At 44.0% G+C, this 26,675-nt stretch overlaps 2 protein-coding genes across 15 annotated transcripts in view; one reads left to right on the forward strand and one right to left on the reverse strand.

The window, feature by feature from the left end:
• Nucleotides 1–16,480, reverse strand: part of UBAP1 (ubiquitin associated protein 1) — a 73,950-nt gene extending 57,470 nt beyond the window's left edge. For 2 of the 13 annotated variants that reach the window (XM_065531011.1, XM_065531010.1), the window contains exons 1-3: nucleotides 16,234–16,435; nucleotides 14,879–15,104; nucleotides 13,395–13,427 (exon numbers count right to left, since the gene is read on the reverse strand). In XM_065531011.1, the coding sequence (XP_065387083.1) occupies nucleotides 13,395–13,416 (22 nt within the window). In that variant the 5' untranslated portion in view covers nucleotides 13,417–13,427; nucleotides 14,879–15,104; nucleotides 16,234–16,435. Of the gene's footprint in view, nucleotides 1–13,394; nucleotides 13,428–14,878; nucleotides 15,109–16,233 lie in introns of all 13 variants that reach the window. The other 11 variants (XM_065531013.1, XM_065531007.1, XM_074017272.1 and 8 more) reach the window with 7 other exon arrangements.
• A 42-nt stretch (nucleotides 16,481–16,522) lies between these two features.
• LOC135967522 (inosine-5'-monophosphate dehydrogenase 1-like) overlaps nucleotides 16,523–26,675 on the forward strand; it is a 55,786-nt gene continuing 45,633 nt past the window's right edge. For both annotated transcript variants that reach the window (XR_010581698.2, XM_074017288.1), the window contains exon 1: nucleotides 16,523–17,060. The gene's annotated coding sequence lies outside the window, so the exon portion shown is untranslated. The remainder of the gene's footprint in view (nucleotides 17,061–26,675) is intronic.

Genomic DNA, 26,675 nt, shown 5'->3' on the forward strand with positions numbered 1-26,675 from the left:
CCAAGGCAGGTAGATCACAAGGTCAAGAGTTCAAGGCCAGCTTGGCCAACATAGTGAAACCCCGTCTCTACTAAAAATACAAAAATTAGCCAGGTGTGGTGGCACACACCTGTAGTCCCAGCTACTCAGGAGGCTGAGGCAGGAGAATCGCTTGAACCCAGGAGGTGGAGTGAGCCGAGATTATCACTGCTCTCCAGCCTGGGTGACAGAGTAAGACTCCGTCTCAATTAAACACACACACACACACACACACACACAAATAACAATATTAGAAAGACAATACATGAACAAAATGAAAACAAAGAAACAAATAATAAAAACCAAATCTTAGAGTTGAAGAATATAATGAGTGAACCAAATAATTCAATAGAAAACTTCAACAGCAGACTCAATCAAGCTGAAGAATCAGTGAAGCTGGGTATGATGGCTCATGCTTGTAATCCCAGTGCTTTGGGAGGCTGAGACAGGAGCATCACTTGAGGCCAAAAGTTCAAGATCAGCCGGGGCAACATAGTGAGACCCCGTCGGTATTAAAAAAAATTTTTTAGGCCAGGCGCCATGGCTCACGCCTGTAATTCCAGCACTTTGGGAGGCCGAGTAGGGCAGATCACCTGACGTCAGGAGTTCGAGACCAGCCTGGTCAACACAGCAAAACTTTATCTCTACTAAAAATACAAAAAATTAGCTGGGCGTGGTGATGCACACCTGTAATCCCAGCTACTTGGGAGGCTGAGGCAGAAGAATCGCTTGAACCCCGGAGGCAGAGGTTGCAGTGAGCCGAGATCGCGCCATTGCACTCCAGCCTAGGCAATAAGAGTGAAATTCCGTCTCCAAAAAAAAAATTTTTTTTAATTAGCCAAGCTTATTGGCACACACTTATGGTCCCAGCTACTCAAGAGGCTGAGGTAGGAGGATAAACTTCAGCCTGAGAGGTCGAGACTGCAATGAGCCACGACCATACCACTGCACTCCAGCCTAGGGGTCAGAGCAAGACCTGGTCTCAAAATAATAATTAATAAATAAATAAACAAATAAATAAAAAGCCAGTAGCTTTCTATAGAAACTTGGCAAACTAATTTTAAAAATCACATGGAGCCAGACATGGTAGCATGTTTGTGTAGTTGCAGCTACTCAGGAGACTGAGGTGGAAGGATCACTTGAGCCCTAAAGTTGGAGGCCAGCCTAGGCAACATAGTGAGACTCTATCTCAAAAAAACAAACAAACAAACAACCAAAAACACACACAGCAAAAAATTTGTATAGAAATCCAAAGGACCTACAATCGTACAACTTTGAGAAACTTTCTTTTCTGATCTGTATAAATTTATTATACAGCTATGATTATCAAGATAGTGTGATATTGGCATAAAGATAGACAAATAGATCAATAGAATAGAACAGGTCCAAATATAAATATGGAAAAAATATTTTAGAAAGGGTAAACTTTTCAACAGAAAGTGCTAAAATAGATATCTATGTGCAAACAAAAAAAATCTTCCATCCACATGACATCATACATAAGTCAAAACTAATCATAGACAAAAAAGTCAAACCTAAAAGTATAAAACTTCAAAAAGAGAACATCTTCCTGATCTTAGATTAAGCAAAAATTCTTAGATATAACAACAAAAGCACAAACCATAAAGGAAAAACTAAAGGGGACTTCAACAAAATCAAAAACTTGTTACAGGCCGGGCACAGTGGCTCAAGCCTGTAATCCCAGCACTTTGGGAGGCCGAGATGGGCGGATCACGAGGTCAGGAGATCGAGACCATCCTGGCTAACACGGTGAAACCCCGTCTCTACTAAAAAATACAAAAAACTAGCCGGGCGAGGTGGCGGGCGCCTGTAGTCCCAGCTACTCGAGGCTGAGGCAGGAGAATGGCGTAAATCCAGGAGGCGGAGCTTGCAGTGAGCTGAGATCTGGCCACTGCACTCCAGCCTGGGCGACAAAGCGAGACTCCCGTCTCAAAAAAAATAAAATAAAAATAAAATAAAATAAATAAATAAAAAGAAAATAAAAATTTTCTTTAAGCCACCATTGGAAATATCCACTGTTAGAATATTTGTATAAAATATTTGTGGAGCTCACATTTATTGAAAACATATGCCATGTGTTCAGATTGTTCTAAGCACTTTGTATGCATTATCTCATTATCTCATTATCTCTTACAATCACTTTATGAGATAGTTGCTATTATGCCTATTTTGTTTTTCTTTTTTAAGCCAGTCAAATTTAGCAGTGGGGGATTGTATACCAACGTTAGTAACACTGCTGTGAATAAGTTCTGATGGGCCACTACCAGTGGACCAGCCTATTATTCGCATTTTATTGATTAAAACTCAGATGTTAATTTGTGCAAGGGATACGTAACCTAGTTAAGTTGCAGAACTGAGACTTGACCCCTGACATTTCTTACTCAAACTCACTTTATTCATCCCTGTATATTTTTATCTTTTTTTCTGTGTGTATACATACACAGATTTTTTTTTTCTTTTGTCTTTTCACTAGTAGATTCAGAAGAGAACAGAGGTCTTTTTAAATGTATTTCATACATTCAGGTAAGTTGTTTTTTTTTTCTCTAACAGTGTCTTATAAGAAGTTTTTTTGTTTTTTTGTTTTTTTTTTTGAGACGGAGTCTCCACCTCCCGGGTTCACGCCATTCTCCTGCCTCAGCCTCCCGAGTAGCTGGGACTACAGGCGCCCACCACCACGCCCGGCTAGTTTTTTTGTATTTTTTTAGTAGAGACGGGGTTTCACGATGTTAGCCAGGATGGTCTCGATCTCCTGACCTCGTGATCCGCCCGTCTCGGCCTCCCAAAGTGCTAGGATTACAGGCTTGAGCCACCGCGCCCGGCTATTTTCTTTTTATACATCTCTGTATTCTAACTTCTCTCAAAACAGTTATTACATATTCTTAGCAATATAATTTTTAGCCCTCAAAATGAATAAAAAATGAAACAAATAAACCTAACTGTACATAAAATTAGTAAAATGACCAGAGGATATAATTATTTGAAGTGACTTTAGAACTCAGTACTCTAATTGTATACATCAGTAAAATATATTTGTAGTGTTATGACATATATTGGTTTTCATCCACTGTTCCTGGTTCATAATTCCCACAGCCCTAGTTACAGTCTTCTGATAGAATATTGGGTGTGTTAGGTCTCAGGGGCAGGTCTCAGGAAACAAAACCTCTTCCTCTGCCCTACTTTCACCTGCCCCAAGAAAGGACTATAATCTTTCCTCACCTTTCTCACTGTGGGTCTTAACACCCACCCCAGCGAGGGGACTGCCCTACACCCTGAGAGAAGGCATGCTGACATCATGAAGCTTCCACAAAAGCCCAAGAGGACTGGGTTCAGAGAGCTTCTGGAGAGCTGAACACCTGGAGGTTCCTGGATGGTGGCACCCAAGAAGGGTAGAGAAGCTCCATACCTCTTCCCCCATACCTTGCTCTATGCTTCCCTTCATCGATATCCTTTGTAAGATCCTTCAGAATAAACAAATAAATTTCAGTGTTTCCCTGAGTTCTGTGAGATGCTCCAGCAAATTAACTAAACCCAAAGAGATTGTGGGAACACCAACATGAAGACAGCGGGTCATAACATCCAGGGCCCCAGACAGGAAACTGGTGTCCAGGGGTGTGCGGGCAGTCTTGAAGACTGAGCCCCCAACCTGAATTGAATTGGAGAACACCCAGCTGGTGTCCACTGCTTGGTGCACAAGGGAAAAACCCCCACACTTTTAGTCACAGATGTGTTCTATGTTGATTATTGTTGTGGTGGTGTGAGAGTGGAGGAAGAATGTGGTCTGAGAGTTTCCCCTACACAATATTTTTATTTTATTATTTTATTTTTTGAGACAGAGTCTTACTCTGTCACCCAGGCTGGAGCGCGGTGGCGCGACCTCAGCTCACTGCAACCTCCACCTCCTGGGTTCAAGCGATCCTCCTGTCTCAGCCTCCTGAGTAACTGGGATTACAGGTGCATACCAACATGCCTGGCTAATTTTTTGTATTTTTAGTAGAGAGATGGGGTTTTGCCATATTGGCCAGGCTGTTCTCAAACTCCTGACCTCAAGTGATCTGCCTGCCTCGCCTCCCAAAGTTCTGGGAATTACAGATGTGGGCCACTGCACCTGGCCCCCTCTTACACACTATTTTAAGAACATAAAGAACAGCAAAGATTTTAGATTGTACTTATTAGCTATAATAGCAGTATTACTATTTTAAAACCCTTTTTACATGAGTTCAATATAGAAAATAAGTAATTATAGTTGTAAAGAACTAATATTTTTATATAAAAGAGGAAAGGCAAAATATTTAAAGTCCTATAATTCTAAAATCTAAATTACAAATATATTCATTTGCAGGGGCTAAAAGTTAAAACAAATAATAAACATCATTATGAACTTGTGATTTTAAAAAAATACATTAGCCAGGCTTGGTGGCTCATGCCTATAATCCCAGCACTTTGGGAAGCCAAGGTGGGATGATCGCTTGAGGCCAGGAGTTTGGGACCAAACTGGGCAACATAGCAAGACCCCCACCTCTAAAGAAAATTGAAAAATAAAAGAAGAGTTCAAGGCTGAGAGAGGTTGGTTTTTAAATTGGAAAGATGAACTAGAACTTCAGTTTTTTTTGTTTTTTTTTTTTTGAGATGGAGTCTTGTTCTATCACCCAGGATGGAGTGCAGTGGCCTGACCTCAGCTCACTGCAACCTCCACCTCCTGGGTTCAAGTGATTCTCCTGCCTCAGCCTCCTGAGTAGCTGGGATTACAGGCATGTGCCACCACACCTGGCTAATTTTTGTATTTTTAGTAGAGACGGGGTTTCACCATGTTGGTCAGGCTGGTCTCACACTCCTGACCTCATGATCTGCCCGCCTCAGCCTTCAAAGTGCTGGGATTACAGGCGTGAGCCACCACGCCTGGCCTGAACTTTAGATCTTTCAACTCATTGTCCACAGTTCTGCCATTACAATACAAGCTCTCATAGCAAAACACACTATTTAAAAAGTTTATACAGGCCAGGGACCGTGGCTCATGCCTGTAATCCCAGCACTTTAGGAGGCCATGGTAGGAGGATCACTTGAGGTCAGGAATTAGAGACTAACCTGGGCAACACAGCAAAACCCCATCACTAAAAAAAATTTTTTTAATTAAAAAAAATTAAAATAAAAAAAAAAGTCCAAGGCTGAGAGAGGTTGGTTTTTAAATAGGAAAGCTGAACTAGGACTTTTTTTGTTCGCAAATCCACTTTTACTTTTCATTAGTTTAAATCCTTGGGGGTACAACATCATGTGAATTCTGTGTCCAATGGTCTTAGCGGGAAGATTCCTTTGGAATTTGGCACGGACCATGTCTGTTTCCATGGGTGCAAATTACCTTTCCACAGATTACTCTGGTTTTGTTTGGTTTGCCACCAAGTCACTGTGTTGTTCTTTGCCTTGTATACATAAGCACAAATCTCTTGCCCAAATAGAATTCAGTTTCATCTCAGGCATAAACACCTTCAATTTAAAAACAGTTATGTGCTCTCTTTGATTCTGGAGACCCCACTTTTAGCAAACAAAAAATGGCCTTGGACCACAGCCTTCCAGACACATTTGCCTTTTAGAATTCCTATTCCCAACAGGCCTCTAAAAGCTTCAAGATGGTGGAAAAAGTAAACTACAGCTTTCGATCTTTCAACTCACTGTCCAGAGTTCTGCCATTACAATATAATCTCTCAGGGCTAAAGACACTATTTTAAAAGTTTACACAGGCCAGGCACAGTGAATCACACCCACAATCCTGGTGCTTTAGGAGGCCACAGTGGGAGGACTGCTTGAGGCCAGAAATTTCAGACCAGTGAACATACTGAGAATAATAAATAAATATACTCTCAAGCCCACACCAGAGCTACTGACTCAGAATTTACATTTTAATAATACATCCAGGTTATCCACACACACACTAAAACTTTGAGAATCACTGATCTAAAACAGTGCTGTCCAACAGAACTTTCTACACTGATGGAAATATTTTATATCTCCATTGTCAATGTTGGAGACATATCAGACAGGGCAGATATAGAATGTCTCAAATTAGAACTGCACCTAAACATAATTTCTTACACTACTAAATGAAATAAATCTCCATTACCCTAATATATATACTCTTCCACTAAATATAATGCCAATAATATATCCAAAGCAGGCTGGGCACTGTGACTCACGCCTGTAATCCCAACACTTTGGGAGGCTGAGGCAGGTGGATCACTTGAATTTAGGAGTTGGAGACCAGCCTGTGCAACATGACGAAACCCCATCTCTACGAAAAATTTAAAAAATAAATTAAAAAAAGAGCCGGGCATGGTGGCATGAGGCCGCAGTCCCAACTACTCGGGAGGCTAAGGTGGGAGAATCACCTGAACCCGGGAAGTCAAGGGTGCAGTGAGCTGTGACTGCATCACTGCACTCCAGCCTGGGCAACACAGCAAGACCCTGTCTCAAAAAAAAAAAAAAGAAAAGAAAGAAAGGAAAAAAGATTCACTATTAAATTACAAGAACTGCAGGGCATGGTGGCTCAAGTCTGTAATCCCAGCACTTTGGGAGGATGAGGAAGGTGGATCCCCTGAGATGAGGAGTTCGAGACCAGCCTGGCCAACATGGTGAAACCCATCTCCACTAAAAATACAAAAAAATTAGCCAGGCTTGGTGGTGAGGGCCTGTAATCCCAGCTACTCAGGAGGCTGAGGCAGGAGAATCGCTTGAACCTGGGAAGCAGAGGTTGCAGTGAGCCGAGACCGCACAACTGTACTCCAGCCTGGGTGACAGAGCGAGACTCTGTCTCAAAAAATAAACAAACAAATAAATTACAAGAACTAGCTAATATTTCTTCTTTAAGAAAACGGATAGGACAGGACATAAACAATTAAAGACCTTCCATGATTTTTGTTTAAGATTTTAATATAAAGTTTTTTTAACTTTTAAGTTCAGGCGTACATGTGAAGGTCTGTTACATAGGTAAACTTGTGTCATGGGGGTTTCTTGTACAGATTATTTCGTCACCTAGGTATTAAGCCTAGTACCCGCTAGTAATTTTTCCTGATCCTCTCCCTCCTATTTTTGCAAAAGTATTTTCAGAAAACAAAAGTTGTTAAGTTTGTTTCCTTTTGCTAGAATATCTCACAAATACAGTAAACCTTTGATGAAAAAATGAAATATTTCTGGCCAGGCACAGTGGTTCATGTCTGTAATCCCAGCACTTTGGGAGCTGAGGTGGGTGGATCACCTGAGGTCGGGAATTCAAGTCCAGCCAGACCAACATGGAGAAGCCCCGTGTCTATTAAAAATACAAAATTAGCCGGGCATGGTAGCGCATGCCTGTAATCCCAGCTACTCAGGAGGCTGAGGCAGGAGAACTGTTGAACCCAGGAGGCGGAGGGTGCAGTGAGCCAAGATTGCGCCACTGCACTCCAGCCTGGGCAACAAGAGCAAAATTCCGTCTCAAAAAATAATAATAATAATAATAATTAAATATTTCCAATTTTGAAAGTTCACAAACTACCCCTAAAGTCTGCTCCAACAGTAATTTTTAATTTGGCTGACCATTTGACCTTGAATTCCACCCATGGAGCCAGATCACTTCTCTCATAAGGTGTGCTATAAGACACAATGATCGGCCGAGAGAATCACTTGAACCCTGGAGGCGGAGGTTGCAATGAGTCAAGATCATGTCACGCTCCAAGCTAGGCGACAGAGCAAGACTCTGTCTTTAAAATAAAATTTAAAAATATATATATAATAATCTACTAGAAGAAAGAAATGGGGAAGTTACTGCCCATATCCTTCCCTGTGAAACTACTGAAGGAAATGTTAACACTCCCAAACTATAGAAAGATTTTAGGATTAGGAAGATTCCATTCTTACCAATAAGGCTGCAAACCCCACCTGGGACCAAGACCATGATGATGAGATAAAGCAAAAGACAGGCAAAGCCAGCCTAATCTTTATTATTATTATTATTATTTTTTTGGAGATGGAGTTTCTCTCTTGTCGCCCAGGCTGGAGTGCAACGGTGCGATCTTGGCTCACCGAACCTCTACCTCCCGGCTTCAAGCAATTCTCCTGCCTCAGCCTCCTGAGTAGCTGAGATTACAGGAATCCACCACCATGCCTAGCTAGTTTTTGTATTTTAAGTAGAGACAGGGTTTCACCACGTTGGCCAGGCTGGTCTCAAACTCCTGACCTCAGGTGGTCCGCATGTTTCAGCCTCCTAAAGTGCTGGGATTACAGGTGTGAGCCACCACACCCGGCCCAAAATGGCCTAATCTTGAGTCTCCAATAGGTTATTAACGGAGGTTGGGAATAGGCCAGTGGTAGTAACAACAAAAAAGGCAGAAGTTAAAAGGTAGCTGAAAGTGCCACATGGTGGTTCATGTCTGTAATCCCAGCACTTGGGGAGGCCGAAGCTCAAGAATCACTTGAGGCCAGACATTTAAGACCAACCTGGGTAGCAGGGCAAGATCCTATTTCTTTAAAAAAAAAAAAAAAAAAAGTTAAAGACTGAGATTAGCATTCAAATCGTTTAACTTTGTTGCTCAGTTCTATTTACACATCAAATCTAATAGTAACTAAAAATTTCCTGTTACACTTTTCTGTATTTCATGAGGGACACTTAAAACTATGGTATTTACATAAGTAAGAATTCCCAATGATCTAAGAGCATGCCTTTCATAAATGTCAAAGCTATACTATATATCACTAAACAGTATTTGTAGTGTATTTTTAATCTGGTGGTTGTTTTATATTTCTTTTTTTTTTTTTTTTTTTTTTTTTTTAGTGAACCCAGATTACTCAGGAGATGTTTTATATTTCAGTGTGATCCTTGCCCAGATCAAATATTTGACTCCTTAGAAGAACAATTTCTAAAGTCAATCACTAATCTTCTCACGGAAAAAAGAAAACATGTTTTTTAGCAGCTTTAATACACAACATAGAAAAATCAATGCCACCAAGATGTACATATGTATTTATACATATAACTTAAGTCATAAGGGTTTACTGGTAAGTAGGAGACACACAAGTCCAAGGAACTGGACAGTTTCTTTCTTTAAAAAAAAAAAAAAAAAAAAAGCAAAAAACATTATTCTAAGATGTTTCCATATCAACTCTTCCACAATCCACAATTATTCTTGATAAGATAGGAGACACACAAGTCCAAGGAACTGAACAGAGTTTAAAAAAAAAGAAAAGCAAAATATGTTCTTCTAAGATGTTTCCGTATCAGCTCTTCCACAATCCACAACTATTCTTGATAAAGCCCAATACTGTAAAAACTAGACATCAAAAAAAATTTGAATATATTTTAGTGAAAGTGCTAACAGCTTAGACTGAGTGACACACTATCAATTGCATATAATACTGTCCAAACGAGAAAGGTCTCATTATCAAATCACATTAACATTTAATAAGATGCACATCTCATTCATAAATCTGTTGGTGTCTCAGTTTTGGACAACGTATGAAACCGACATGTAAAACACAATCCAGCCTCCTTTTAAAACCCTGTGGCCCTATAACTCCAAAGATAACAAGAAAGCAACTTTTAAGAAGTCTGCTTTTGTCATCAAGCAGACATTGGAACTAAACGTCAGATGAGACACCACATTATAGATAGGTATACTACTGTATTTATTAAAACAGCATGCCTGGCAGCAAAGAAGGATTTCCCAAATTTGATACAAGCACAAACCGGCCAGGCGCAGAGGCTCACACCTGTAATCCCAGCACTTTGGGAAGCCATGGCGGGTGGATCACCTGAGGTCAGGAGTTCAAGACCAGCCTGACCAATATGATGAAACCCCGTCTCTACCAAAAATACAGAAATTAGCTGGGCGTGGTGGTGGGTGCCTGTAATCCCAGCTATTCGGGAGGCTGAGACAGGAAAATTGCTTGAACCCGAGAGGCGGAGGCTGCAGTGAGCCAAGATCATGCCATTGCACTCTAGCATGAGCAATAAGAGCAAAACTCTGTCTCAAAAAAAAAAAACACACACACACACACAAACCATGAAAGACTGAAAAATTCAGTTCAGGCCGGGCGCGGTGGCTCAAGCCTGTAATCCCAGCACTTTGGGAGGCCGAGACGGGCGGATCACGAGGTCAGGAGATCGAGACCATCCTGGCTAACACGGTGAAACCCCGTCTCTACTAAAAAAATACAAAAAAAAAAAACTAGCCGGGCGCGGTGGCGGGCGCCTGTAGTCCCAGCTACTCGGGAGGCTGAGGCAGGAGAATGGCGTGAACCCGGGAGGCGGAGCTTGCAGTGAGCTGAGATCCAGCCACTGCACTCCAGCCTGGGCGGCAGAGCGAGACTCCGTCTCAAAAAAAAAAAAAAAAAAAAAAAAAAAAAAATTCAGTTCACTAAAATTATGAGCTTTTCTCACCAGAAGACTATGAAGAGATGAAAAGTCAAGTCATAAATTGGGAAAGGATATTTGCAACCTATAAATTAACAAATAATTAGTATCCAGAATATATAAAGAACTCTTAAAAATGAATCGGAAAAAGAGAAACAACCAAAAAAAATATATAGGCAACAAAATTGAATATACACTTTGCAGAAGCACAAATGACCAATGAATATATATGAAAAGATGACCAGGTTCAGGAAATGCTGATAAAAAACACCATTTCAAACAATTTCAAACCCACCAGATTAGAAAAAAAAAAATTAATTTAAAGTCTGACAATATCAAGTGTTGGGGAGGAAGTGAAGCAGCCAAAACACACACTGCTGGCTCTTGACTCAGTAACCACAAGATTTACAATTACCATGAGCCAATTCAGTGACTCAAACTCTGGAAGTGTTTGGTAAGCATTAAGCAACTGATAATGACCAATCAAGCATTCTGAGAACACATGAGGATTACTGCCAAATACAAATTTTGGCCCTTAATGAACCGGATTCAATCTGACTCAGCAATATAACAAAGAAACTTTTAGCCATTTATCCAGTTTATCCAGTTTATTTTGTGAAGTACAAAATAATCAGGTATTCATTTCCTCTTAGAATACTGATGACATAATGTGACTAAAATTTTAATGAACCATTTATCATTCCAGTTACACTATTATTTCAATGAAAACAAGCAGTTCACACTGGTATTACTTTAAAACTAGTGCTTATACCTTGTAGGAATTGGAATGGTCCAGTGGCCACGTAAGAGGGGCAAAATGGTATAAAAGAATGCAGCATAGGCATTGAGATTGGACAGATTTCAGTTCAAATTCACTCTACCTAGCTGTAACTTTAGTTAAGTTACACAATCTCTGTGATCCTCAGTTTCCTCGGTACATAAAAAACACGCACATCACAACCTACCTACCTAGTTCAAGTGTGAGAACTGAGTGTTTTTGGGTTTTTTGTTTTTTTGAGACAGAGACTCTTTCTGTCGCCCAGGCTGGAGTGCAGCGGCATGATCTCGGCTCACTGCAACCTCCGCCTCCCAGGTTCAAGCAATTCTCCTGCCTCAGTCTCCCAAGTAGCTGGGATTACAGGCACACGCCACCACACCAGCTAATTTTGTATTTTTAGTAGAGACGGGGTTTCACCATGTTGGCCAGGCTGGTCTCGAAATCCTGACCTCAGGTGATCCACCCGCCTGGGCCTCCCAAAGTGCCAAGATGACAGGGATGACTCACAGCGCCCGGCCAAGATTATTTCTTTTGAGGTAGGGTTTTGCTCTGTTGCCCAGGCTGGAGTGCAGGGGCATGATCTCGGCTCACTGCAGCCTCAAGCTCCTGAGCTCAGGTGATCCTCCCACCTCAACCTCCCGTGTAGCTGGTACTATAGGCATGAACCACCAACCCCAGCTAATTTTTCTGTAATTTTTGTAGAGATGGGTCTCACTGTGTTGTCCAGGCTGGTCTTGAACTTCTGGGCTCAAGCAATCCGCCCGCCTAGCATTTCCAAAGTGCTGGGACTACAGGCATAAGCCACTGCACCTGGCCAAGTATTTAACAGGGTCGGGTGTGGTGGCTCATGCCTGTAATCCCAGCACTTTGGGAGGCCGAGGTGGGCAGATCACCTGAGGTCAGGAGTTTGAGACCAGCCTGGCCAACATGGTGAAACCCCATCTCTACTAAAAATACAAAAGTTAGCCAGACATGGTGTCAGGCACCTGTAATCCCAGCTACTAGGGAGGCTGATGCAGGAGAATCACTTGAACTCGGAAGGTGGAGGTTGCAGTGAGCGGAGATCGCACCTTTGCACTCCAACCTGGGGGATAAGAGTGAGACTTCATCTCAAAAAAAAGGATTGGCTGGGCGCAGTGGCTCACGCCTATACTCCCAGCACTTTGGTAGGCCGAGGCGGGTGGATCACGAGGTCAAGAGAGCAAGACCATTCTGGCCAACATGGTGAAACCCTGTCTCTACTAAAAATACAAAAATTAGCCAGACGCGGTGGCGCGCCGTCTGTAGTCCCAGCTACTTGGCAGGCTGAGGCAGGAGAACCGCTTGAACCCAGGAGGTGGAGGTTGCAGTGAGCCGAGATTGTGTCACTGCACTCCAGCCTGGCGACCAAGCGAGACTCTGTCTAAAAAAAAAAAGGAAAAAAAGTGTTTAACAATCCTGGCTCATTAGTATATACCTAGTGTCAGCATCCTTTCCTCTGTGAATCTTGTCACCTTCAACTAAAATTTCTAAAATCTGACATTGTTACTCTCAATTCATAGGAAAATATTAGTTACCTTCAAGTTATTTTCTAATGTTACAGGACACTGTATGTTACATGTTGGAAGAGCACTACTCTGCTTGCTTCTTTTTTCTAATTGAACATACTTTTCCTATAAGAAATTCTGGGCCGGGAGCGGTATCTCACACCTGTAATCCCAGCACTCTGGGAGGCCAAAGCGGGTGGATCACCTGAGTTGGGGAGTCCAAGACCAGCCTGACCAACATGGAGAAACTCTGTCTCTACTAAAAACACAAAATTAGCCACGCGTGGTGGCACATGCCTGTAATTCTAGCTACTCAGGAGGCTGGGGCAGGAGAATCACTTAAACTTGGGAGGTGGCAGCTGCAGTGAGCTGAGATGGCGCCATTGCACTCCAACCTGGACAACAAGAGCGAAGAAGCTCCGTTTCAAAACAGAAAAAATAAATTCTGAAAAATCCTATTATTTCCTTAGAAATCTGGAAAAGAGGATGGATTTTCATTTGTTTTGGTATAGAAGCAGGGATTCCCATTCTGTGTGGGAAACTAAACCCAGGTGATTTCTAAGCTTCTTTTCAGTTTGAGGTTTTTTTTAATTGTTAGAAAAAAAGTTTATTTAATGTTTTAAGGCACTCTGTATTACCTTTTGCATTTCTTGAGAAAGACTGCCTTAAAAAAACCCACCTGATTGATGATTAATAAACATTTTTAATGAATCTGTAAGAAAAAAGATTACTCTTAATCTACATTTGAAAAATCTCAATACATTCAATAATATAATTAAAGAACAGGAAAAACTTGTAATATTGGCATTTACACCCAGGGCTAATGATATTTCAATTATAATGCTGAAAATATTCGGTAAAAATTTTGGACACTGAATTAAACATCAGGGATCCAGCTGGGCGCAGTGGCTCACACCTGTAATCACAGCACTTTGGGAGGCCAAAGCGGGTAGGTCATTTGAGGTCAGGAGTTCGAGACCAGCCTGGGCAACGTTGTGAAACCCCATCGCTACGAAAACTATAAAAATTAGCTGGGCGTGGTGCTGGCTGCCTGTAATCCCAGCTACTTGGGAGGCAGAGGCAGGAGAATCGCTTGAACCTGGGAAATAGAGGTTGCAATGAGCTGAGATCACGCCACAGCACTCCAGCCTGGGCAACAGTGCAAGGCTCAGTCTCAAAAAATAAATAAATAAATAAATAAATAAACAAACATCAGGGATCCTTAAATACCATAGTTAAAAGACATGCAAGATAATGTAACATTTGCCAGTCAAAAATACGTGCACTAGCAGCTCATGCCTCCCAGCAGTTTGGGAGGCTGCGGTGAGAGGATCATTTGAGCTCAGGAGTTCAAAATCAGACTGGGCAACATAAGGAGACCCCAACTCTACAAAAAAAATTTTTTTTCATTAAAAAATACACTAACAATCATTGATGAGACTTGTCTACAGATCTATTGTTATCTTTTCATGATACTGTTAGTCTTCTTCAAAATCAAAATGAAAAAATCTTTCAGATACACAGAAGAAATGCCATGATTAGGAAATCAGTCTTAAACACTAAACTAAAGAGAAATTGAAGAAGTTTTTATATTTACAGAGTTTATTTTTTTTTCCTTTGCCTTCTTTAAAAAAAACAAGCAAACAAAAAAAAAAACACACAGGCCAGGCGCCTGTAATCCCAGCACTTTGGGAGGCCAAGGCCGGAGGATCATTTGAGGTCAGAAGTTCGAGACCAGCCTGACCAACATGGTGAAACCCCATCTCTACTAAAATACAAAAATTAGCCAGCCATAGTGACAAGTGTCTATAAGCTCAGCTACTCGGGAGGCTGAAGCAAGACAGTCACTTGAACCCAGGAGGCAGAGGTTGCAGTGAGCAAAGATCGCGCCACTGCACTCCAGCCTGGGCAACAGACCGAGACTCCCTCTGGAAAAAAATAAAAAGAAACAAACAAAAAAGAAGTTTTTTTTCCAATGAGGTCCTAGCAGGTTAGCAAAGTTAACTGCTGTGCAATGACAGCGATGGTCACTGACTAAAGAAACATTAAGTTTCACATCTCCATAATAATAATGATTGTTATTAATGCAACACACAGTAGGTATTCAATAAACACAATGAATAGAACAAACTAGAAACAAAAATTTAATAAAATATCACTTACAGTAAGTTAATGCGGACAATGTAATTATTTTAAGACTTGAGACATTTCACATTCTTTGCCATAATACGGAATTTTTTTTTGAGTCGGAGTCTCACGTTGTCGTCCAGGCTGGAGTGCAAATGACTCGATCTCTGCTCACTGCAACCTCCGCCTCCCAGGTTCAAGCCATTCTCCTGCCTCGGCCACCAGAGTAGCTGGGATTACAGGCGCCTGCCACCACGCCCGGCTGGCTTTTTGTATTTTTAGGAGAGACGGAGTTTCATCAAGTTGGTCAGGCTGGTCTTGAACTCCTGACCTCGTGATCCGCCCGCCTAGGCCTCCCAAAGTGCTGGGATTTCAGGCGTGAGCCACAGCGCCCGGCCAATACGGAAACTTTTAGTTTAACTAGGTTGGGACATTAACTAGAAAGAACTATCACTAAAGACTAAGTATCTTCTTTTTCCCCACCATCAAATCTGATAAAATTAAAAAGGAAAACATCCACCATATCTAATCAAATTCTGAAATGCTAATAACTGAAAAGACAAAGCACTAACGAGTAAAGTTAGAATAGAATATATGTAATACTTAACCAAATTACCAAATCTGGTTTCGCAACACTGCATGGTGACAAAAAAGTATCAATATTTTATTTCAGTTTAACATAAAACGTATTTTTATGCCCAACCACACTTTTAACACGCTAGTCTGGAAACACAGTTGGCAACAAAGGTCAAAGATCACTGATATAGCTCAAATAAATGAACCTGACGTTCCACAAGAAAGACTGGGGCGGTTCCTGAGGCCCAGGTGGACTGTATAGGTAAGCCTCCACCCAAGAAACAAAAAAGGCGGATAAACATACCTGGAGAAGACCAGACAAAGCCAAAGATATCCCCAAAAATCACTCAACTCTGGTCTAGTCTCCACCCTTTCTCCCCAGTCTCACTGCCTCAGGGAGAACTAAATCTACACCGCACGTCCCCAGCTCACTCTAAACTCCCCACCACTCACCTTCTTTACTAAAACCTGGGTCCCCCTCCCTGACATCCTCTAGTTCCCACCGAGCTCTCAATCCAGCCCGACATAAGTCTACTATGCCTGTCTTCCAGTAGGGTATTAGTCTCCTTAATCCGAACTCATTTTCCCGCATCCCGTTTACCCTCCGCCCCTTCAACTCCGGTCCCCTCACTCCGACCCTTCTCCCAGAATCCTCCCCAAATCGCGGGTCTCCGGCCACTTTTCCCTCCCACCTCCTAGCTCCGGCGCCTTTCACCTCGCTCGGCCCCCCAGCCCGTTTCCTAGTCTCCCAGAACCGGCCCCCCTCCCCCAACTCCGCCCCTCTTCCCCCTCCCCCAGAGGGAGGCCCCTCTCACCTGAATGCCGCTGCTGCCGCCGTCCCAGAAGCCGAAAGGTGCTGGCACCGGCCGGCCTCCGACGCTCGGTCCCCGCTGAGCTCCCGACGGCCCCTAGGGAGAGCGAACGCCACCACCTCCAACTCTGCCCGCTCCGGGCCAGGCCGTCACCGTAGCCACCGCCAGTGCCGCAGCCGCCATGTTGAAGTCCTACTTCCCTCCTCCTTCCCCTCACCGCTCCACCCCTTTGGGCGTCTGACGTCATGGCGCCGCGCTCCACACGCCCGGACCAATGGGAGGAGCCGACGGTGACGTAACTAATCTCCCTTCTAGCGAGGAGCTACTCCGGCAACCTGGAGCGTTGCAATTAGAATGAGTAAACCTTGCTGACCTAAGGGGAAGGAGGAAAGGAGGGGGTCACTAAGAGTGTAAGACTTGGATTTGGCGAGGCGGCCAAAGCGGGAAACCCAAGAGCCTTGAATCGCGAAGGGATGCCCAAAGAGTTAGCAGCGAGTCCTACTTGTGAATTAAGACGTCTAGCTTCTGTTCAGGGTCAGCGACCTGATACAACTCATACGCCTTCTGGGCCTCACTTTTCCCATGTATTGAGGACTAAGTTGAAAGGTGACCTCTAGGCCGTGCGCAGTGGCTCACGCCTGTAATTCCAGCACTTTGAGAGGCCAAGGCAGGAGGATCGCTTGAGCCTGGGACGTCGAGGCTGCGGTAGCTGTGATCGCGCCACTGCACTCCAGGAGAGCAACGGAGCGCGACTCTGTATCAAAAGAAAAAAAAAGAAAGTTGACCTCTGACTCTTCCTTCAGTTCTGACATTCTATGGGTTTAAACCAGGTAATCCAATCCCAAGCCTTCACTACCTTCTGTGGGGGTTGTTGTTGTTTCTGTTCGTGGTGTTTTTTGTTTTTTTGAAACAGGGTCTCGTTCTGTCGCCTAGGCTGGAGTGCAGTGGCGCGATATTGGCGCACTGCAACCTCCACCTGTCGGGCTCAAGTGATCCTCCCACCTCAGCCTTCTGAGTAGCTTGGACTATAGGCGCATGCCACCATGCCTGGATAATTTTTATTATTGTATATATATGGAGAGATGGGGTCTCATCATGTTACCCAGGCTGATCGTAAACTTCTGGGCTCAAGCCTCGCAGTCTCCCAAATTGCTGGGATTATAGGAGTGAGCCATGGCGCTGGCCTTCTGTGTCTTTCTATGTCTGCTGGAATTAGGAGACAGAGAATTATTAATTGAATATGATGAATCTTGAGTCCAGGAGTTCAAGATCAATCTAAGCAACATAATGAGACCCCCGTCTCTACAAAAAGTTTGGTAAAAATTAGGTGTGCCTGGGCAATATAGTGAGACCTTGTCTCTACAAAAACTCAAAAAATTATCTGGGCGGCCGGGCGCGGTGGCTCAAGCCTGTAATCCCAGCACTTTGGGAGGCCGAGACGGGCGGATCACGAGGTCAGGAGATCGAGACCATCCTGGCTAACACGGTGAAACCCCGTCTCTACTAAAAAAAAAAAACAAACAAACAAAAAACTAGCCGGGCGAGGTGGCGGGCGCCTGTAGTCCCAGCTACTCGGGAGGCTGAGGCAGGAGAATGGCGTAAACCCGGGAGGTGGGGCTTGCGGTGAGCTGAGATCCGGCCACTGTACTCCAGCCTGGGCGACACAGCGAGACTCCGTCTCAAAAAAAAAAAAAAATTATCTGGGCATGGTGGCACGTGCCTGTGGTTCCAACTATTCAGGAGGCTGAGATAGGAGATCACTTGAGCCTGAGAGGTCGAGGCTACAGTGAGCCAGGATTGTGCCAGTGTACTCCAAACATGGGTGACAGAGCAAGATCTTGTCTCAATAAAATAAAATAAAACGACTAGGCACGATGGCTTTCGCCTGTAATCTCAGCACTTTGGGAGGCCAAGATGGTCAGATTGCTTGAGCTCAGGAGTTTGAGACCATCCTGAACAACGTGGTAAATCGTCATCTCTAACAAAAAAAAAAAGTTGGGCATGGTGGTGCACAACTGTAGTGCCAGCTATTAGGCTCTGCAAAGTGAGACCCTGTTTAAAAATAAAATAATTAAAATTGTAAAAAATTATCCAGACATGGTTGCACACATCTGTGGTCCCAGCTAGTTAGGAGGCTGAGGTGAGAAAATGGCCTCAGCCTGGGAGGTTAAGGCAGCTGTGAGCAATGATCATGCCACTGCACTCTAGCCTGGGCAACAGAGCAAGACTGTCTCAAAAAAAATAAAATTTAAATTAAAAGAAAAATAATGTCGGATGTGGTGGCTCATGCCTGTAATCCAGCACTTTGGGAGGCCGAGGCAGGTGGATCACGAGGTCAGGAGTTCGAGACCAGCCTGGCCAACATAGTGAAACCCAGTCTCTACTAAAAATACAAAAAAAATTAGCCGGGCCTGGTGGCAGGTGCCTGTAATCCCAGCTACTCAGCAGGCTGAGGCAGGAGAATGGCTTGAACCTGGGAGGCGGAGGTTGCAGTGAGCCGAGATCACTCCCTTGCACTCTAGCCTGGATGACAGAGTGAGACTCCGTCTCAAAAAAAAAAGTTAACTCTACTAAAAGTCAGAGAGTAGGATGGATGTGATGGCTCAGGCCTATAATCCCAGCAGGTTGGGAGACCAAGATAGGAGAATTGCTTGAGGCCAGAAGTTCGAGACCAGCCTGGGCAACATAGGGAGGCCTCGTCTCTACAAAAAAAAAAAATTTTTTTTAATTAGCCCTAGGTGGTGCTGCTTACCTATAGTGCTCCCTAACTCAGGAGACACCAGCAAGAGGATCACTGGATTTCAGGAGTTCAAGGCTACAGTGAACACGATTGTACCGCTGCACTCCAGCCTAGGTGACAAAGCAAGACTCTTTCTCAAAAAATTAAAAAAAAAAAAAAAAGAGAGAGAGATAAATGTATAACAGGTCCATTTATTGTTTTGAAAAAAATTTACTTCTGGCTAAGAAAGATTTACATTTCTATACTTTCTGGATGCATAAAGTGTGTATACACTACCATGTCTACTTCTCTAGCCCTATTTTTTCTTCGGAACTTAAGTAGAGAGAAGATAATATTTGTACTCTGAAGGATACAGCAGTTTTAACTCACAGTGAAAAGGTGTGCATTGCAGAAAGGGGGGTCAAAGTGAGCAGAGAACAGTAAGTCACCAATTCCGGATTCTTTGCCTACTTAGTTCAGCAGGTAAATGGCAGCCACACGTTTGTTGAGAGAGCAGTGAGCTGAGCAAAGCTCTTCAGCATGAGAATCAAAATGGTAGCAATGAATAAAATAGATTGAAGACTGCATGGTAGATTTCTGCATCAAGTAAAAGATTCATACCTGAACTAAAGCAGAAGCAGGGGATGATGGAGTCTGGAGCAAGATTAAGAGATAGACTCAACTAGATTTAGAGACCTACTATATAGAAGGAAAAACAGTGAAAAAGAATAAGTCATGTTTGGGATCTGTCATTAGAAGAAACAAGACTTAAGGTTTACTGAAGTGCTAAGAGAGATAATAATGAATTCAGCTAGGCAAGCTGAGATTAAGATGATGGCAAAATTTTAAAGAGGGAATATGGGCTTGGAAATCAGGAAAGAGGTAAGAAGTACACATATGTAGTGTATTGGTACTCCTTGAATAAATAGACTTTTCATTCATTTACTTAACAAATATTATTGAGTATACCAGGCACTGTCCCAAGCACTGGGGATATAGCAGTATACAAAACAGACCCATGTAGGCCGGGCACGGTGACTCACTCCTGTAATCCCAGCACTTTGGGAGGCCGAGGCAGGTGGACCACCTGAGGTCAGGAGTTCAAGACCAGCCTGGCCAACATGATGAAAACCTGTGTTTACTAAGAATACAAACATTAGGCCGGGCGCGGTGGCTCAAGCCTGTAATCCCAGCACTTTGGGAGGCCAAGACGGGCAGATCACGAGGTCAGGAGTTCGAGACCATCCTGGCTAACACGGTGAAACCCCGTCTCTACTAAAAAATACAAAAAACTAGCCGGGCGAGGTGGCGGGCGCCTGTAGTCCCGGCTACTCGGGAGGCTGAGGCAGGAGAATGGCGTAAAAACCGGGGAGGCAGAGCTTGCAGTGAGCTGAGATCCGGCCACTGCACTCCAGCCTGGGCGACACAGCGAGACTCCGTCTCAAAAAATAAAAATAAAAATAAAAATAAAAAGAATACAAACATTAGCTGGTGTGGTGACAGGTGCCTGTAATCTCAGCTACTCGGGAGGCTGAGGCAGGAGAATTGTTTGAACCCGGGAGGTGGAGGTTGCAGTGAGCTGAGATTGTGCCACTGCACTCCAGCCTGGGCAACAGAGCGAGACTCCGTCTCAAAACAAAAAAAATCTGGGCTGTCATAGAGCTTACATTCTAGAGGAAGATAACAGATTATGAGGACGTCCTAAGAAGTATAAAGCGAGGAAAAGGATATGGAAAATATACATGGTCGAGGGTGGGCACAATGGCTCATGCCTGTAATCCCAGCACTTTGGGAAGCCAACGTGGGTGGATCACAAGGTCAAGAGTCCACAAGACCAGCCTGGCCAATATGGGGAAATTCCGTCTCTACTAAAAATACAAAAAACTTAGCGGGTCGTGGTGGCGCATGCCTGTAATCCCTGCTACTTGGGAGGCTGAGGCAGGAGAATTGCTTGAACTTGGAGGCAGAGGTTGCAGTGAACCGAGATCACACCATTGCACTCCAGCGTGGGCAACAAGAGCAAAACTCCATCTCAAAAAAAAAGAAAAGAAAGAAAGAAATGGAAAGGAAGTGGGGGCATTTCCCTAGAAAAACAAATACCTCTTCACCTTCCTAGGAGTGATTCATACTTGTCAGTTTCTAGGTGTGAATCCCAGTGTTGACTCACCTGGGGCCAGAAGAGGCTGAATAGGACGCCAATCCTCTATTTCCGCTACCCTGTGTCTTTCCCTCTCAGTGCACATAGACAGTGGCCATCATACTTGCTGGCCTGTTAACAGCAATACAGGAAAAAAAGGGGCACCAACCTGCACCCTTCCTCTTTCCATCTTCTTTCTCCCTCCCTTTATACACCAGGCATTTGCAATGTCTAAGAACAGAGACAGAAAAAACAGATGACCACCTCTACAATATTTCATTCATTTAGCCATCCAGTACTGACTAAGTCCCACCATGTGCCAGGTACCACAAGTCTGCAAAGATGCTCCCAAGGCAGCCCAGTGAGGGAAGCAGATAGGTGTCCAGATAATTATGGCACCTGACAGAAAATAAACTGAGTCCGGCCGGGTGTGGTGGATCAAGCCTGTAATCCCAGCACTTTGGGAGGCTGAGGTGGGCAGATCACGAGGTCAGGAGATCGAGACCATCCTGGCTAACACGGTGAAACCCCCGTCTCTACTAAAAATACAAAAAATTAGCCGGGCGTGGTAGCACACACCTGTAGTCCCAGCTACTTGGGAGGCTGAGGCAGGAGAATCGCTTGAACCTGGGAGGTGGAGGTTGCGGTGAGCAGAGATCACACCACTGCACTCCAGCCTGGGCAACAGAGCGACACTCTGTCTCAAAAAATAAAATAAAATAAAATAAATTGAGTCCCCTAAGTAGCACAATCCATGCCTGAGGAGTAGAGAGGAGAGGTACACTTGAGAAATTGGGAGACTTCATGGAAAATCGAAGATTTAAGTTAGACCTTAAAGGCCAGATAGAATGAAGGGTGTCCAAAGTAGTCTGGGCAAAGGCATGGATACAAGAAATTTCCAGGAATGTTCAGGATCAGTAAGTAGAGCAAAGGGTATATGTAGAAGAGCAGAAGGAGATAAGTTTGGAGAAACCAGGAAGGAAGAGGCTTGGCTTGGGTTTAACAGTTTTTCTTTTCTATAAGAAAAGTCACTGGCATCCTTGGCAAAGACATCTTTTCTCCTGGAAAAATCAAGAGAAAAGTTAGGATGAATCCTTAGAACCTTAAAGGTCAGATTGAAACCTTTTGCCCTTCCCCAGAAACTCACAGTTACAACAAAGGACTCAGATCTCTGGGTGACCTCTGAGGCTTCTCTCAATTCTAAGAACGACGTGATGATCATCATATAAAGATTCAATTATCCTGGCCGGGCACGGTGGCTCAAGCCTGTAATCCCAGCACTTTGGGAGGCCGAGGCGGGCGGATCACAAGGTCAGGAGATTGAGACCACAGTGAAACCCCGTCTCTACTAAAAATACAAAAAATTAGCCGGGCGCGGTGGCGGGCGCCTGTAGTCCTAGCTACTCAGGAGGCTGAGGCAGGAGAATGGCGTGAACCCAGGAGGCGGAGCTTGCAGTGAGCCGAAATCACGCCACTGCACTCCAGCCTGGGCAACAGCGTGAGACTCCGTCTCAAAAAAAAAAAAAAAAAAAGATTCAATTATCCTGATGACCATGATATAGATAATTTTCCATTCCAACAGATGAATACACAAACACAAAAAGTTATACTAAAATATTAAAAGAGAATATAGAAGAATATTTTCTGAATTATGGGATGGAAAGAACTTGTCTAATCATAACACCAAATGCAGAAGCCATGAAGGAAATAGTTGACAGATTTGATGATGGCAAAAGACCCCATACACAAAGTGAAAAGATAAACTGGAAGAAAATATTTGTAACCTATATAAAAGAAAAAGTTAATTTTCCCAATATACAAAGAATTCTACAAATCAGTATGAAAAATTGAATGATTCAATTAAGAAAAAAAAAAAGTGTGTATAGCTTGCAAGAGGAAATTAGCCAAAGAAGAAACACAAATAGCTAGTGAACATATGAGAAAATGGTCAATATCACCGATAATTTTTTTTTTTTTTTGATATGGAGTCTCACTTTGTCACCCAGGCTGGAGAGCAAAGGCACGATCTCAGCTCACCGCAACCTCTGCCTCCTGGGTTCAAGCAATTCTCCTGCCTCAGCCTCCTGAGTAGCTGGGATTATGGGGATGCACCACCATGCCCGGCTAATTTTTGCATTTTTAGTAGAGACAGGGTTTCACCATGTTGTTCAGGCAGGTCTCGAACTCCTAACCTCGTGATCCTCCCCACCTCAGCCTCCTAAAGTGCTAGGATTACAGGCGCGAGCCATCACACCAGGCTGATAATTTTTAAAAATGAAACAAGGCTCTAATTTTTACCTAACAAATTGGCAAAAGCTAAAAGGATCAAGTATATCCAATGCTGGGTCTGATGCAGTGGCTTATGCTTATAATCTCAGCACTTTGGGAGGCCGAGGCAGGAGGATCCCTTGAGGCCAGGAGTTTGAGTCCATCCTGGGCAACAGGGCCTTGTTCTGTCACCCAGGCTGGAGTGCAGTAGTGCAATCATAGATCATTGCAGCTTCAAACTTCTGAACTTAAGGGATCGTCCCGCCTCAGCCTCCCAAGTAGCTGGGACTGCAGGTGCATGCCACCATACCTGGCTAATTTTTATTTTATTTTATTTTATTTAAGCTTTGTTTGCTTGTGTTGTTTTCTTTTGAAATGGAGTCTTGTTCTGTCATCCAGGCTGGAGTGCAGTGGCACAATCTCAGCTCACTGCAACCTCCGCCTCCTGGGTTCAAACGATTCTCCTGCCTCAGGCTTCCAAGTAGCTGGGATTACAGGCATGCGCCACCACACACAGCTATTTTTTTATATTTTGGGTAGAGATGGGATTTCTCCATGTTGGCTAGACTGGTCTCGAACTCCTGGCCTCAAGTGATCCACCTGCCACACCTCCCGAAGTGCTGGGATTACAGGTATGAGTCACTGCACCCAGCTTGTGGTGTTTTTTGTTTGTTTGTTTGTTTGTTGTTTTTCTTTTTTGAGACACAGTCTCAATCTTCTGCCACCCAGGCTGGAGTGCATTGGCGTGATCTCAGCTCACTGCAACCTCTGCCTCCCAGGCTCAGGAGATCCTCCCACCTCCACCTCCAGAGTAGCTGGGACCACAAGCACACACGACCACGCCTGACTAATTATGTGTATTTTTGGTAGAGACAGGGTTTCACCATGTTGCCCAGGCTGGTCTCGAACTCCTGAGCTCAAGCAATCTGCCAGCCTCGGCTTACCAAAGTGCTAGGATTATAGGCATGAGCCATGGCACCCCGCCATTTTTTTTTTTTTTTTTTCCTTTTTTGTAGAGTCAGGATCTCGCTATATTGACCAGGCTGGTCTCAAACTCTTGGCCCCAAGCAATCCTGCTGCCTTGGCCTCCCAAAGCGCTGGAGTTGCATGCATGAGCTACCATGCTCAGCCCCCCATCTTAATTGATTTTAAAAAATTATTTAGATTACGCGGTGGCTCACACCTGTAATCCCAGCACTTTGGGAGGCCGAGGCGGGCGGATCACGAGGTCAGGAGATCGAGACCATCCTGGCAAACACGGTGAAACCCCACCTCTACTAAAAATACAAAAAATAGGCAGGCGTGGTGGCGGGCACCTGTAGTCCCAGCTTCTCAGGAGGCTGAGGCAGGAGAATCACGTGAACCCGGGAGGCAGAGCTTGCAGTGAGCCGAGATCAGGCCACTGCACTCCAGCATGGGTGACAGAGCAAGACTCAAAAAAAAAAAAGTATATCCAATGGTGCATAGATGGATAAATAAACTTTTTTTTTCTTTTTCTTTTTTAAAAGAAACAGTCTCTCTGTGGTGCACAGGCTGATCTCAAACTCCTGGTCTCAAGCAATCCTCCCACCTTGACCTCCCAAAATGCTGGGATTAGGCATGAACCACCTTGTCTAGCAAAATAAGCATTCTCATACACTGCTGACAACAGTATAAATTGATAGAATCTTTTCATGGAGCAATTTGGCAGTAACTATCACAGTTACAGCAGTATATTGTGGAGTAAAAAGCAAGTTGCAGAATAAGGCATTTTGTATTTTCGCAAAAAAAAATGCGTGTAGAGACAGTCTGTGTGTGTGTGTATATATGTATGTGTGTATATATATACACATATATATAAGCATGGATGAAAAACTGAAAGGACACACACTAAACTAGTATTTGTTGCTGTGGAAGAAATAGGACTTGGCTGGAGTGGAGTGGGCAGCAGAACTTGGGACTAAAGAAGGAGGGGAGGTCAGGCACGGTGGCTCACGCGTGTAATTCCAGCACTTTGGGAGGCTGACTTTGGGAGGCCAAGGTGGACGGATCACTTGACGTCAGGAGTTCGAGAACAGCCTGGCCAACGTGGTGAAACCCGTCTCTACCAAAAATGCAAAAAAAAAAAAAAAAAAAGCCAGGCCTGGTGGCACGCGCCTCTAATCCCAGCTACTGAGGAGGCTGAGACAGGAGAAAAGCTTGAACTCGGGAGATGGAGGTTGCAGTAAGCCGAGATCACACCACTGCACTCCAGCCTGGGTGACAGAGCAAGACTCCTTCTCAAAAAAAAAAAAAGAAGAAGAAGAAGAAGGGGAAGTGGAAACCACGTAGAAGAGATGCAGCCCCATAGCCAAAAGAGGAAGAACTACCCTAGCTTCTTCCTTCCTCTCACTTCCAATCTTCTTCCAGTGCCTCCCATTGGCTGAATATAGCTAGTATGTGGTTGTCAAAGAAGCTGGGAAATGTAGTTTTCAGAAGAACAGAGAATGAGTCCAAGAACAAAGATGCAATGACCAGCCTCTAAAAAGTGATTTGGTAGTTCAGAGACTTAATGAAAGGGGCCAGGTGTGGTGGCTCACGCCTATAATCCTAGCACTTTGGGTGGCCGAGATAGGTGGATCACCTGAGGTCAGGAGTTTGAGACCAGCCTGGCTAACATGGTGAAACCCCATCTCTGCTAAAAATACAAAAAAAATTACCTGGGCGTGGTGGCACATGCCTGTAGTCCCAGCTACATGGGAGGCTGAGGCAGGAGAATTGCTTGAACCCGAGAGACAGAGGTTGCAGTGAGCCGAGGTCATGCCACTGCACTCCAGCCTGGGCAACAGAGTGAGACTCAAAAAAAAAAAAAAAAAAAAAAGAATTAATGAGAGAGTTGGAGAACCAGATATGAAAAGCAGTAGAAAATTTAGAGAGAAAAAAAAAACACACACACACAGCAGGAAGCACAGCAAAGAGTTATCCTGTAATATAGTAAAAGATAATTTTATTAAGCTTTTAAAAATGGGGTTAGGGCCGGGCGCGGTGGCTCAAGCCTGTAATCCCAGCACTTTGGGAGGCCGAGATGGGCGGATCACAAGGTCAGGAGATCAAGACCATCCTGGCTAACACGGTGAAACCCCATCTCTACTAAAAAAAAAATACAGGCCGGGCGCGGTGGCTCAAGCCTGTAATCCCAGCACTTTGGGAGGCCGAGGCGGGCGGATCACGAGGTCAGGAGATCGAGACCATCCTGGCTGACACGGTGAAACCCCGTCTCTATTAAAAAATACAAAAAACTAGCCGGGCGAGGTGGCGGGCGCCTGTAGTCCCAGCTACTGGGGAGGCTGAGGCAGGAGAATT

Source organism: Macaca fascicularis, chromosome 15, assembly GCF_037993035.2.
Source record: "Macaca fascicularis isolate 582-1 chromosome 15, T2T-MFA8v1.1".
NCBI classification, from domain to species: Eukaryota; Metazoa; Chordata; class Mammalia; order Primates; family Cercopithecidae; genus Macaca; species Macaca fascicularis.